Genomic DNA, 16,213 nt, shown 5'->3' with positions numbered 1-16,213 from the left:
GTTATTTTCACCTTTCATTGGGTAAAGTAACAAAAATCAACATCATTTTCAAATTTACACTTTTCGTACAATTATTCTAATCGACAATATTGAATTGTCATACAAATAATCGGTATCTATATAGATAACCTTACAATATCCATAGATTTATCAGTGTATCAATGATTCCATTCTTTAACGTTTTATGTACTAATTAAGTTTAATTGATCAACACTACAATGATGAAATATATTAATCTGTAAACTGATTCAATACACGAGCACATAAGTATGGTTTTAAACATGGGAATTAGATGCATCGGCCACCATTTATTTATTTTCTAACAAATATAATTTATATACATATATTGAATAGAAATAACTTAGTGAATTCCAAAATAAAACACCACAGAGATGTTATTCTATATTTAGATATTTCTTCTTTACAGAACGGAGACGTTCATGGTAATTGAACTCATACACTTTATGGCAAATGGGATATTTTCACGTTCTCCATCATCAGCTCCTATATCTATGTAGCGATATTTAATTATCACCTAGTTACCGTACCTGTGTCTCTCAACTGATTCATTTCATTAGCGCAATTTTTGCTTATGATCTATTTGGATTGTAATTGTGAACTGCCTCAAAATAACATCTCAAACAATGAAAGGCGAAGATAACGAACAGTAATCAATCCCATAACTCTTATAAGCAATACAAAGCAGAAAGTTGGGCAAACAAGGACCCCTGGATATACAAGAGGTGGGTTCGGGTGAATAGGAAGAGTAAGCACCCCCTGTCGACCGGTCACACCCGCCGTGAGCCCTATATCTTGATCAAGTAAATGGAATCATTGGTAGTAAATTAGTGTGCCAAGAACTGCCTAACAATCGGCATGAAACACGTCAGACAGCATGTGACCCAATGATATGTTGTATTGGCAAACTAGATCGTTTTTTGTTTTTTGTTGTTGCTATATTTAGCTCCAAAACTTCATAGTTATTTCGGATTTCAAACATTTCGGTTGAACATCACTGAAGAGACATTATTTGTCGAAATGCACATCTGGTGCATCAAAATTGGTACGCATACGTTTTACATTATGACCCCTGGGTCGAGGCCTCTGCTGGTGGACTGTTAGTCCCCGAGGGTCTCTACAGCCCAGTAGCTTAGTACTTCGTTACTAGCTTGAAAATACGGATGTATATTGAATTGCTGTTATGAAATTTAGAAATTCATTTCAAAATTAAAGATTATCTTCCTCGTGCATAGCTCTTATTCTTGGACGAATTTGGCTCCACTTATTTGGCACGCTGTTTTAGGCTATATTTAGCTCCAAAACTTCATAGTTATTTCGGATTTCAAACATTTCGGTTGAGCATCACTGATGGGACATTATTTGTCGAAATGCGCATCTGGTGCATCAAAATTGGTACGTATAAGTTTTACATTGATAAAACAACCATCGAATTTGCGAAATGCTGATTTTAAACAAGAATGTTGGAACCCCTGCGCCATCAACTTGTTTGTCAGTAACCTGCTTCCATTTAAAGACTGACCATACCTAGAACAAGGTCTTGAATCAGTTGAAAGATGTAAACACCATATGTTCACCTTTCATACAGGTGATAAAGGAATATTTCAAGATGAATATGAGAAGTTGACAATGGAGAAGTTGAAAGCATAGCAATAAAAACAATTGTAAACGAGTTCTAATTGTAACGGGGACCGTTAGATATGTTGCCCAAACATACCCAATTAAAAGTGATGTCATTTTAAACCTATGCAAAAATCATTTTATTTTATCCTTTAATTACACGTAGTGCATTTAATATGGTCATTTCAGTACAAAGAAATGAAAGAAAGTAATGCACATGCATATACGCGCACGCGATTGTGATTTTGTTCTTTTGTTCATATCTTCCAACAGGCCTTTGTATCATATACCCACCGTATGAATTTTATAACTTTTTCATCAAATATATATTGATTTAAAAATCGTCCAATCAGAATTCAGTACACACGCATTCACGTGCTGGACATTAGTTTTAACTATTTTAAGGAGTACCACGACACACCTAAAACCTCAAAATCAACAGAATTTGACGGTGTTATGACCATTAGAAATTTAAATCAAAAATTACATATTTTTAAGGTACTTCCGGTGAACGACCGAATTGACGGCGACGGAAGTGGAATTCGTATGTTACGTATACAAGCTGAGATTTAACAACCTTGAACTTTTCAAGACTCAATATTGGACATATCTCACAAACGGAGATGAACTTTGAAGAAAACAAATGACGGTGAGCTAAAGATGGATAATGTTAATAATATATGTGAATATCATATTAAACACATTTATCAAAAATTGCTGTTTTAACTTTTTGAAACTATAAAAAAACAACGATTTTTTCATGCCAATTTCGTTTCAAGCACATAATATTGAAATTTGACGTTTTCTTTCTTCATTTCCGGTGACAATCGGAAGTGACGGCCGCAATAATCATATCCATGTGTCACATCTGTCAAGATCTATCATCTCTAAAGGTTTCAAAATGAAATATTTGAACGTTTATGAGAAAACGCCTCGACAAAATCTCTTGTTAAAATCGAAAATCGGACATATCACACGTAAGGAAGTCAATTTTGAAAAAAACATATATTGACGTTACTCTAAAAATAGATAATGCCAATAATGTATGTGAAAATCAAATCAAACACTGGATTTATTAGCGAGATTTATGGGGACGAAGAAAGACCAATTTTTCAAAATTTTTCTCCATAAACCGGAAGTTACTATTTTTAACAGTAAGTATTTTTTTCGGCAAGTATAACATTTTCGGAAACTATAAAAGAGAGCTAATCATACCATGCAAGTTTCGTTTTAAACACATAGTTTTGAAATTTGACGTTTTCTTTGTTCATTTCCGGTGACGAGCAGAAGTGACGGATGAAAAAAATGTATGCGTATGTTACAGCTAGAATTCGAGATACATCATCTCTGAAAGTTTGAGACTCAATCTTAAACCGTTTATGACAAAGCACTTGAACAAAATGACCTTTTAAAAACTGTAGATCGGACGTAATTAACAACCAGAAGTAAATATCAAAAAAAAAGAAAACGAATGTAGTTCATTTTATGGTGCATCTTTCCTGACAGTTTGATGAAAATCTGTCAAGTCATTTCCGAGAAATGGCGTCCGCAAAATCGGGAAGAAAAAGAACAATAATAAAAATAATAATAACAAAAAAGAGGACAAGAAACATAAAAATAAGAAAAAGATCTTCAATTGGAAACGGAAGACCTAACTAAGAAACAGAGTAAAAACAATATGTTCCCAACGTTGTTTGGGGAACATGATAATGATAATAATAAAAAAAACAATATGCTCCCAAACTTTGTTGGGCAACATAATAATAATAATAATAATAATAAAGATAAGAAACAGAGTAAAAACCATATGCTCCCAAACTATAATGGAAAAAAAGATGCACAGTCTGGAATACATTGTATACAAAGTTGTTTTAAAATGTAGCCCACCAAAGCATTACAAAATAGACAGTTGGGCAAACACGGACCCTGGACAAATCAGAGGTGAGGTCGGGTGCCTAGGAGGAGTAGGCATCCCCTGTGTGATGTAAAACATCGATATTGGTTTTATTCTGGTACATTTTTCGTATGGAAAAGAGAAAAAATAATCTCTATTGATCAGTTAATCAAGAAATTCATTTGTTCAACAGCACCCTGACTCTGCAAACACGTACTCTGAAGTTGATTTTAAAAAGAGGTTGGATTTTTTCACTGATAATGCACATCCGTAGTCTTTGTTGACAATGTCTTCCAACAGTCTTTTAGAATTCAAATGGACACAAATTGTGCTCCTTTGTTAGCTGACCTGTTTTATATGTTCATGAGGAAGAATTTATTGAAAGAATTCTACATGACAAATACTGTCTTTCCTAACCTTCCAATCGACATTTCGATATATTGTGAAGTCGAACTAAAAGAAACCGTGTACTTCTGTGTCGTACTTAGAAATTATATTGAACATACATTTTAAAAGGAAACTAAGCACTCAACCTGATGACAACCACGGTGACTTCAGCTTCTCCATCGTAAACCTTGATTTATATCTATTTAACAGTATTCAATTATCACTTTTATTAGGTATTTATGTCCCTGAATTGAGTCGATGCGCAAGCGATTAGTTATGATTATGATAATTTTGTCAATCGAGGCAAGGTACTGAAAAAAAAATGATATTACAGGAGTCTCAACAGTCTCCATTAAAGTCAACATTTCGCAAATTCTATGCTCGTTATAACGATCTAATTTACCACTACAATCTGCCGTTGAGTCAAATGATGTCTAATATGTTTCATATTAATTGTTAGGCCATTCTTCACACATTGGTGTTGACTACGGATCACTCCGCTTATAGAGCTCATGGTGGATGTGACCGGTCGACAGGGGATACTTAGTCGGTCAATTGGGAATGCTTACTCTTCTTAAACACATGTTCCCTTGTCTGGTTTACCCAGGGTCCACGTTTCTCCAATTCTTAATTTCGCATTGCTTATAATAGATATAAGGTTCATATCTGTTCAATATTCTTCATTATCTTCACCTATAATTGTTATGTATATAGACATACTTACAGTTTCTGTAGCTTCGTCAATGCATCAAAGATTCCATTCGGTAACGTTGTTATGTTATTGTTACTCAAGTCTCTGAATTAAAAATACTCCTGATTAACCTTCATTGATCAACGCTCAAAGGATGAAATATATAATTTTCTAGAATGATTCAATATGCAAATGCATGATATTTGCACTAAACAAGTAGTTTATATCCATCATGAATGATTTGTCTATTTTCTAAAAGTTGTATTTTCCATTAAATTTCTTGATCAGAAATTATTCAGTCAACTCGAAATGAAAGCATCACACAATGCTCTATCTGTGTTTTATATTTGAATCTCTTTCTTTATTGATTTGGGACGTTAATGGTAAACGAATACATAAGGTTTATGACAGCTAACAAAAATTAAGGTCCGTCACCATGAACTTTATATATTTATGTATAAATATTCCACTATCACTTGGGATGATATATACGTCACCCAACTGATTTCATATACAAGTACATGTTCTGCGTATGGTAGATGTCGTTTGTAATTTTGCATTGACTCAAAACAAATTCCCAACTTATAGTTTATATAGATGCACGAGTAATTTGTCAGAACTACATTTGTTACGCCTTCAGCTCTACATATAGATTTATCGACGACGTTTTACCTATTAAGAAAATCAATTTCATTCATTTATGGATTCGATATTTCCACATGAACTTGAAATAAAAAACAAAAACCATCACATATACCTCTACATATGCCTCATACTTAGATATTTTATTGAAAATAGATGTTAACGGCAAACTGATGACACACGGAATTATTTCAGCTTCTCCATCAACTTCCCATTTCTACATAACATGTAACAGTATTCAATTATCACTTGTATATGATGTTTATATAACTCAATTGATTCGATACGCAAAACCTTGGTCTCCTAATGATCTTTTTTTTTTTTGATCAAGGCAGGCTTCTTACAAACAGGTTGATATTACAGGAGTTTGAACAGTCGTGTTTAAAGTCAACATTTCGTAGATTCTATGCCCGTTATAACGATCTAATTTACCAGTACAATCTGCCGTTGAGTCAAATAATGTCTAATGTGTTTAATACTAATTTTAGGCCATTCTTTACATACTGGTATTGACTGCGGATGACTCATGGCAGATATAGGGTTCATGGTGGGTGTAGCAATTTTGTATTACTTATAATAGATATAAGATTCATCACTGTTCAACATTGTTAATTATTTTCATTTCCTCCGCATACAAATAATTGCTATTTATATGAATATACTTAGAGTGTATTTAGCTTCGTCAATGCATCAAATGTTCCATTTGATAACGTTGCTAATTTATTTGTCTCCAAGTTTCTGAATAAGAAATATGTCCTACATAAAGTTAACTGATCAACACTCCAATGATGAAATATATAATTTTCTAAACTTATTCCATCAGCGACAGCATGATATTTCCACTAGATTTGCCTTTGAACAAGTAATTTAAATTCATCATGAACGGTTTGTCTATTTTCTAATAATTATATTTTCCATTAAATTTGTTGATAAGAAATTATACAGTCAACTCGAAATAAAAGCATCAACTAATTCTTTATCTGTGTTTTATATCTGAATGCAAGGTGAAGATAACGAACAGTGATCAATCTCATAACTCCTATAAAGAATACAACATAGATAGTTAATTAACCACTTTACACACCAGAGGTGGGTTCACGTACCCAGGAGGAGTAAGCACCCCCTGTTGACCGGTCACACCCGCCTTGAGCCCTACAACCTGATCAGGTAAACAGAGTTATCCGCAGTCAAAATCAGTGTGTCAAGAACGGCTATACCTCTCTTTATCGATTTAAGATGTTAATGGTAAACGAACACATAATGTCTATGGTAGCTAAAAAAAATTAAGGCCCGTCACCATCAACTTCGTATATGTATATATAAATATCCCACTATCACCTGGGTATGGTATCTACGTTCCTCAACTGATTCGATAACAAAGCGGATTTGTGTTTGATTAATTTTGGTTTGTAATTTCGCATTGACTCAAAAGAAATTCCCAACTTATAGTTAATATAGATGTACGGGTGGCAACACCTTATATACAATCTGCTCTATAACATGAACCAATGTTGAAAAGTGACTGTCACATTAAATTCCCCTTCTTCTCATTTTGTATGTAATGTAAGTAAATATGCTCTTATTTTGTGTATATATCGAACACACCCAAAATCCTGTTTGGAGCCTCTTTTTACTGTGCCCTAATTGGTTTGTAAATTCCCATTGACTCGAAATAAATTACCAACATATATTTTATATAGATGCACGGGTGGCAACACCTTAGATGCAAATTGGCATTATAATTAGAACCATTGTTGAAAAGTGACAAGTAATTTGTCAGAACTACAGTTGTTAGGCCTTCAACTTTACATTTAAACATGTTGACGACGTTTTACCTATTAACAAAAATAATATTCATATGTCGATTCGATATGTTAGGCCTTCAACTCTACATTGAGATATATCGTCGATGTTTTACCTATTAACAAAATAATTTTCATTCATATGTGGATTCGATATTACCACATGAACTTGAAATAAGAAAACACCACATATACCTCTACATATGCTTCGTACTTAGATATTTGATTGAAAATAGATCTTAACGGCAAACTGTTGGCATACTTAATGATTTCAGCTTCTTCATCAAATTCCCATAGGTACATAATATGTAGCAGTATTCCATAATGACCTGTATATGATGTTTTTATATCTCAACTGATTCGATACCAAAACCTTGTTCTCCTTGTGCTCTTTTTTTAATCAAGGCAGGTTTCTTACAAGCGAGTTGATATTACAGGAGTTTCAACAGTCCCGTTCAAAGTTAATGTTTCCCAGATTCTATGCTCGTTATAACGATCTAATTTACCACTACAATCCGCCGTTGAATCAAATTATGTCTAATGTGTTTCATATTAATTGTTAGTCCATTCTCTTCACACTGGTGGTTGATTGATCAACGCTTCAAAGATGAAATATATGATTTTCTAAAATGATTCAATACGTGAAAACATGGTATTCGCACTAGAATTGGCTTTAAACAAGTAGTTTAAATCAATCACGAACAATTTGTCCATTTTCTAATAATAATAATTTCCATTAAACGTGTTGATCAGATATTATCCCGGCAACTTGAAATAAAAACATTAATTGATCCTCTGTCTGTGTTTTATGTCTGAAGGCTTTTCTTTATTGATTTAGGACGTTAATGGTAAACGAAGATATACATTTTATGGTAGCCAGGGAAAACTAAGGTCCGCCACCATCTCCCTATATGTATGTAGAAATATTCAACTATCCACTGGGATGATATCTACGTCGACTAACTGATTCGATAAACAAGCGTATGTTCTGCGTATGATCGATTTGGTTGGTAATTTCGCATTGACTCAAAACAAATACCCAACTTATATTTTATATAGATGTAGGGTAGCTACATCTTATATGCAAATTTGCATTATATTGAAAACCAATGTTGAAAAGTGAGTAGTAATAAGTCATAACTACAGTTGTTAGGCCTTCAACTATACATTGAGATATATCGACGACGTTTTACCTATTAACAAAATCAATTTCATTCATATGTCGATTCGATATTTCCACATGAACATGAACTTGAAATAAAACAAACACCACGTATACCTCTACATCTGCTTCGTACTTAGATATTTTATTGAAAATAGATCTTAACGGGAAACTAACTACACACGGATTGCTTTCAGCTTCTCCATCAACTTCCAATATCTACATAACATGTAGCAGTATTCCATAATCACCTGTATGTGGTGTTTATATATCTCAACTGATTCGATACCCAAAACCTTGTTCTCCTTATAATCTTTTTTTATTCAAGGCAGACTTCTTACAAACAAGTTGATATTACAGGAGTTTCAACAGTCTCATTTCATTTCAACATTTCACAAATTCTATGCTCGTTATAACGATCTAATTTACCAATACGATATGCCGTTGAGTCAAATTATGTCTAATGTGTTTCATACTAATTGTTAGGCCATTCTTTACACACTGGTAATGACTGCGGATCAGTCCGCTTATAGGGCTCATGGTAGATGTGCCCGGTCGACAGGGGATTCTTAGTCGGTCAATAGGGAATGCTTACTCTTCTTAAACACCTGTTCCCATGTATGGTTTACCCAGGAGTCGATGTTTGTTAAATTCTTAATTTTGCATTACTTATTATAGATATCATATTCATTACTATCCGACATTGTTCATTATCTTCACCTCCTCTGCATACAAATAATTCTTATGTATATAGATATACTTACAGTATCTTTAGCTTCTTCAATGCATCAAATATTCCATTTGGTAACGTTGCTATTTGATTTGCCCCCAAGTATCTGAATCAAAAATATTTCCTAATTACTCTTAATTGATCAACGCTCCAATGAAAAAAAATCATTTTCTAAACTGATTCAATTTGCTGCAACATGATATTTGCACTAAATTTGGTTTTAAACAAGTAATGTTAATCTATCACGAATGGTCAGTCTATCATTTAATAATTATATTTTCCATTAAACGTGTTAATCAGAAATCATCCAGTCAACTTGAAATAAGAACATCACATAATTCTCTATCTGTTTTTATATTTGAATCTCTTTATTGATTTGGGACGTTGATGGTAAACGAACACATAAGGTTTATGGCAGCTAAGAAAAATTAAGATCCGTCACCATCAACTTCCTATATGTATGTAGAAATATTCCATTATCACATGTGCATGATATCTGCTCAACTGATTTGATAAACAAGCGCATATGTGTATGACTGATTTTGGGTTTTAATTTCTCATTGACTCAAAACAAATTCCCAACTTATAGTTTATATAGATGCACGGATGTCAACACCTTGAATTCAACTTTGCTCTATAACATGAACCAATATTGAAAAGTAAATGTCACATCAAAGTCCCCTTATGCTCATTTTGTATGTAATGTAAATAAATATGTTGTTATATTGTGTATACATCGAACACACCCCAAATCCTGTTTTGGGCCTTTTTTACTGTGTGCTAATTGAAACCTCACTTCACTGTATATAATCCAGCTTCTCTGAGATAAGGTGTTTCACTTACTACTCAGCAGTTTGTCTATTGTTTTATGTTATTTCAACTGTCCTAAAACATGCAGTTACGGAGTTCCTTAGTGTTAACTTAATGCCATGGATGTGATTTCCATTCGTTTCAAAATGGTACTAATTGAACCAAGTGTCCAGTGTATGGTGCAGAATTATAGTCATCAAGTAGACTTTGTCCAATATCTGTAAATGCATAGCAAAGCAATGTAAAACTTCAATGTATTTGTGGAGTATTTCCAATAGACTAAAGTATAAATGTATTGTCTTAAACAGAAAACATGTCCAGAATGTTATCTGCAAACAAGATCATGTTTTGAGTGTATTTATGTGCAATGTAACGCCATTCAGTGCGTATAAATAATGTATTACATTCTATGGATGCGTATCAAAACAGGTCCTCTCCATGAAACTCCAGTTATCCTGATGTAACCAGTGTATGCAGGATGTGGAGAGTACTCGTAAAGTACAAGGACAACCAAGCTCCAGGAGTGGGTACATCGGTCAAACCCACAGAGGTCTAAGCTAATGAGCCAAGATCATGGACACTTGTGGAATTAGGATCGTGTTCTTTATGAGATATTGTACATAATAAACTATATATATACATTGTGACGTTTTAATGTGTTAGCTTGACATAGTTACAGCCAGCTCGTCCATCTGTGACAGTGACCAGTAAATTCTTCGAACTATAGTTGTTAGGCTGTTAACTTTACATGTAGATATATCAACCATGTTTTACCTATTAACAAAATAATTTCCATTCATATGTCGATTCGATATATCCAAACAAATTAGAAATAAAAAAAACCCACCACATCTACCTCTACACCTGCTTCGTACTTAGATATTTTATTTAAAATAGATCTTAACGGCAAACTAATGACATACGGAGTGATTTGAGCTTCTCCATCAAATTTCCATATCTACTTAACAGGTAACAACTAGTCCATTATCACCTGTAAATGGTCTTTATATAAATCAACTGATTCGCAACGCAAAACCCTTTTCTCTTTATGATCCCTTTTCAAAGCAAAACGGTCTCCTTACAAAATAATTGAGGTTAAAAGAATCTCAACAGTCTTGTTTAATGTTAGCATTTCGCAAATTATATGGTCGTTATAATAATCTAGTGTGCAGATACAACCTGTCATTGCGTCTAACGATGTTTGACGTGTTTCGTAAAAATTGCTAGGTCCTTTTTATATACTTTGATTCTGACTACCCATCATTCTGTTTTCCTCATCAAGATATATGACTCAGAAAGGATGTGACCGGTCACAGGTATGATTACTCTTTCTAACCATCTTATCCCAACTCTGGTATATCCAGGGTCCGTATTTGTCGAACTCTCTACTTTGTATTCCTTATTGGAAAGGTGAAGATAACGAATATTGATCGATCTCATAACTCATATAAGCGGGTCACACTCGCCGTGAGCCCTATATCCCAATCAGGTAAACGACGTTATCCGTAGTCAAAATCAGTGTGCCAAGAACGGCCTAACAATCGGTATGAAACACGTCAGACAGCATATGACCCAATGAAAGGTTGTATTGACGAACTAGATCGTTGTGGCGACCATAAAAATTACAAAATGCTCACTTCAATCGAGACTGTTGAAATCCCAGTACCATCACCTTGTTTCCAGGGGATACTTAGTCGGTCAATAGGGAATGATTACTCTTCTTAAACACCTGTCGTCATGTCTGGTTTACCCAGTGGTCCATGTTTCTCCAATTTTTTATTTTATATTACTTATAATAGATATATGATTCATCACTGTTCAGCATTGTTCATTATCTTCACCTCCTCTGCATACAAATAATTGTTATGTATATAGATATACTTATAGTTTCTGTAGCTTCGTCAATGCATCAAAAATTCCATTCGCTAACGTTGTTATGATATTGCTACTCAAGTTTCTGAATTAAAATACTCCGGATTAACCTTAATTGATCAACGTTCCAATGATGAAATATATAATTTTCTAGAATGATTCAATACGCAAATGCATGATATTTGCACTAAACAAATAGTTTAAATCCATGATAAATGATTTGTCTATTTTCTAAAAAATATATTTTCCATTAAATTTGTTGATCAGAAATTATCCAGTCAACTCGAAATAAAAGCATTGCATGATTGTCAATCTGTGTTTTATATTTGAATATCTTTCTTTATTGATTTGGGACGTTAATGGCAAACGAAAACATAAGGCTTATGACAGCTAACAAAAATTAAGGTCCGTCACCATGAATATTCCACTATCACCTGGTATGATATCAACGTCATCCAACTGGATTGATAAACAAGTACATGTTCTGCGTATGATCGATTTCGTTTGTAATTTCGCACTGACTCAAACAAATTCCCAACTTGTAGTTTATGTAGATACACGGGTGGCAACACCTTAAATACAAATTAGCATTATGATGGAAACCAATGTTGAAACAGGAGTTTCAACAGTCTCGTTTAAAGTAACCATTTCGCAAATTCTATGCTCGTTATAACGATCTAATTTACGAGTACAACCTGTCGTTGTGTCAAATTAGATCTAATGTTTTTCATATTAATTATTAGGTCATTCTTTACACACTGGTGTTGACTGCGGATCACTCCGTTTTTTAGGGCTCATGGCGAATGTGCCCGGTAAACAGGGGATGCTTAGTCAGCCGATAGGGAATGCTTACCCTTCTTAAACACCTGTTCCCATGTATGGTTTACCTAGGAGTCCATGTTTGTCTAACTCTTAAATTTGTATTACTTATAATAGATATAAGATTCATCACTGTTCAGCATTGTTCATTATCTACACCCCCCTTTGTTTACAAATAATTCTTATGTATATACATATATTTACAGTGTTTTGGTTTTTTTTTTTTTGGCGAATATACCTTGTGGATTATATATTATGCATATGGCCTGCACCTTTATTTTGCAAGAAATGATATAAATAATATATGTTATGCTCTTTGCTTATTCCATTCTATCAATATGTTATTGGCAAATGATTTATCCACATTTCATTTATAAAAAACTGCAACTACATGAATGCACTGGCAAGTATGCAAGAACAGCTTTTTTTTTTTTTGCTTGTTTTGTCGAACTAATCTAAACTTACAGAATGTTGCATTGGTATACAATAAATATTTTGTAATTTTGAGCAAAGTATAATGTTTTCAAATGTGATTTTATGTGTCTCTCATTCCCTATATATTACTATCGGAGATGTGCACTAGTCAAATCCACCTAGAAAAATCACTCAGGTGTGACAATCACATTTGGGGTATACAGTACCCGTAACGTTATTCTTGACATTCCTATCGTGTTCTATCGTGCTTGTATCCTGTCGTATCGTGTGTGTATCCTATTGTATCGTGCATGTATTCTATCCTATCGTGTATCAGGTTTTCCGTTTTCTATCGTGTTTTGCGTTTGTCAGGTCTATCGTGTATAGTATTTTGCGTGTATCAGGTTTTCCGTTGATCGAGAAAATCGTTTATCGTGTAGCTTCGGAAAATATCGGGATCGTATATTAAATCTAATGAAAAAGTAAGATGCTTTCCGAAAGCTTTATTCGTTTTGTTAAAGAAGCTATTTTTAGGAATCGAGGAAAGACAACTTATATGTGAACTAGAACATAAAGCTGTCGATTTTAAGGCAGAAAAAGAGCTATATGTCTGTCCAGAGAGGGCGAAAATTTATCGCAATTTCATTCTAAGTAGTCTGGAAAGTAGGCAGTGGTTTGTCGAGCAAACGTGGACAGTAAAAGTGAGAGCTCCTTCATCTGGAGTTCATAAACATTTCCTTGTCTAGAAACAATTAGTTGTAATTAACACTAACAGAGAAATGGGAAGTTCCGATCTGAAAGGAAAAATCAGTAAATTACATTGTTTATTACATATAGTTCAATAATGGTTCTTTTTCTTCCGATTTTGTTCACCTGTATTCAAATTAGATATCCACTACTGAACTTGTGTGCGTTCTTATCTATCTGATTTTGTGTATCACCCGTGTTTTGACAGTAAACATTCTCAGGGACATTGTATTTCACACATTTAGAAGATTAAGTTTTAAAAGAGTGCAAGAGTATATTACATCTCCCAAAATTCTGCTCAATTGGGCACGATTCAGCTGTCATCGTTTTTTAATTATTATTTGTACATGTACACATATACCAATAGTCGTAAGTGTAGATACTGGAAATGTATGCTGGTTTTGATGGTTATTTGAATTTTTTACAATTCTGCTCAATGGCCGTAAAATTGTGCCGAGCATAGGCCTAAATTTAAAAGTTCTTCACAGGTCATGGTGACGTCTCCATATGAGTGAAATATTCTCGAGCGAGACGTTAAGCAAGATAAAAATCAATCACTCCCTATATGATTCATATATTAAACATTCAAGGTGACAATATACGTTTTAGAATCATTGGATGAGAAAATTCATATAGATATCAAATAATGAATTCAATACCGTATATAGTTTAGTTTCCGGATTTTAGTTGTAATGCCGTTAAAAAAAGAGCCATAAATAGAATTTTAAGAAAATAAGAAATAAACGTACAACCGTGTATAAATGAATTATATGCTTTAGGTATATATTGAGTATTGAAATCCTTCAATATTATTATCAACAAAATGTTATTATTTTGTACGTATCAAACTTTCGTTCTGTCTAAATTGTTTCTAAATTTACAACATTTCCATCAGGTTTTCCGTTTATCGTGAAGATTGTTTATCGTATTTTTCGTTTATCAGGTCTGTCGTGAAGATCGTTTATCAGGCGTTGTGTTTATTAGATTTACCGTGTATCCTATAGTATCGTGCGTGTATCCTATCGTATCGTATCGTGCGTGTATCCTATCCTACCGTGCGTGTGTCGTGTTCTATCGTTTATCATGTCAAGAATAACGTTGCAGGTACTGTATACGAGTAGAGTAAATTAGGCTACCTGAGGGAAATATGGCGGATAAGATGAGAAAGGTGTAGATATTTATTAATTCATGTCAGCTTTAATATCTACTTTCAATAAGATATCTAAGAATGAAGCAGACGTGGACCACTCTGTGGTGCCTTTTATTTTTATGGATATATCGAATCGCTCTATGGCTGAAAGTTATTATTGTTAATAGAAAAAACGTTGTCGATATACAGTGTATCTAAAGGTCCAAGCGCATTTAAAACAACTCAAGAGAATCTGAGAATATTAACACATATTCTTAGAATGGATAAAATTATGTCTTTTCTTTTGTTTAGCTTATCAAATCATTGGAAAACTTCAAAACCTTATATTAAAAACGTTAATTTAATCAAAAATTGATAAAAACGCCAACTTATTCTAAGGACTACAGAAACCCGGAGTCAACACAAAACACCCCAAAATATAAGTAACGTAGATTACAGGAAACGCAACATAGATTACCAGGTTATCATTTAGCAATTAAATACTGCCACCGTCTCCTTTTAAGTCAGCACTTCTCACATTATATGATCGTTGCAACGATGCAGTTTGCCAACTCCCCTTAGACATCTGATTCTACCTCTGATGTGTCCAGAGGGTCCGTGTTGTCCAACTATCTATTTTGTATTGTTTATAATAGTTTTGAGATTGATTACTGTTCGTTATCTTCACCTTCCAACCTATCATTAGGTCAAATGTTATCTGACTTGTTTCATATCGATTGTTAAAACGTTCTTGGTACACTGATTTTGACTACGGATAACTACATTTACTTGATGAAGATATAGGGCTCACCACGGGTGTGACAGATCGACAGGGGATGTTTACTCCTCATAGACACCTGATCCCACCTCTGGTACATCCCGGCGTCCGGATTTGCCCAACCCTCTATTTGTATTGCTTACAGGAATTATGAGATCGGCCTGACGTGTTTCATGCCGATTGCTAGGCCGTTCTTGGCACACTGATATTGACTACGGACAACTCCATTTACCTGATCAAGGTATAGGGCTAAAGGCGGATGTGACCGGCCGACAGGGGATGATTACTCCTCCCGAACACCAGATCCCATCTCTAGTGTAGCAAGGGGTCTGTCTTTGCCCAACTCTATTTGTATTGCTAATAGGAGGTAAGAGATTGATCAATGTTCGTTATCTTCACCTTTCATCACTGTTCGTTATCTTCACCTTTCATTAATGGCGTGTAGTAAAACTTTATGATCAATTCATTCATCTGACACCATTGTGAATGTTCTAATTATCGTTGGTTTACTGATTGTATATCGTTTAACGATATCAAGAATTTTTCACTGGTGAAAGTTTTGATAATAACTGATATCTTTGCAGTTGGTATTGAACATGTATGCTAATGCTGAGAATTACTGACATTTACTGTGGTATTTACTGTGAATTGTGATATTTAATGATAAGTGCTGTGAGGAAAGTACTTTCGGAATACAT

The 16,213-nt window shown here is 34.0% G+C and overlaps 1 protein-coding gene across 2 annotated transcripts in view; it reads right to left on the bottom strand.

Moving 5' to 3' along the window:
* Positions 1-16,213, bottom strand: part of LOC125682897 (leucine-rich repeat-containing protein 15-like) — a 334,249-nt gene that overhangs the window by 13,548 nt on the left and 304,488 nt on the right. For both annotated transcript variants that reach the window (XM_056152160.1, XM_056152161.1), the window contains exon 10: positions 4,644-4,715. In XM_056152160.1, the coding sequence (XP_056008135.1) occupies positions 4,644-4,715 (72 nt within the window). The remainder of the gene's footprint in view (positions 1-4,643; positions 4,716-16,213) is intronic.

This window comes from Ostrea edulis, chromosome 10, assembly GCF_947568905.1.
Source record: "Ostrea edulis chromosome 10, xbOstEdul1.1, whole genome shotgun sequence".
NCBI classification, from domain to species: Eukaryota; Metazoa; Mollusca; class Bivalvia; order Ostreida; family Ostreidae; genus Ostrea; species Ostrea edulis.
This window is presented reverse-complemented; position numbering and strand designations above follow the sequence as displayed.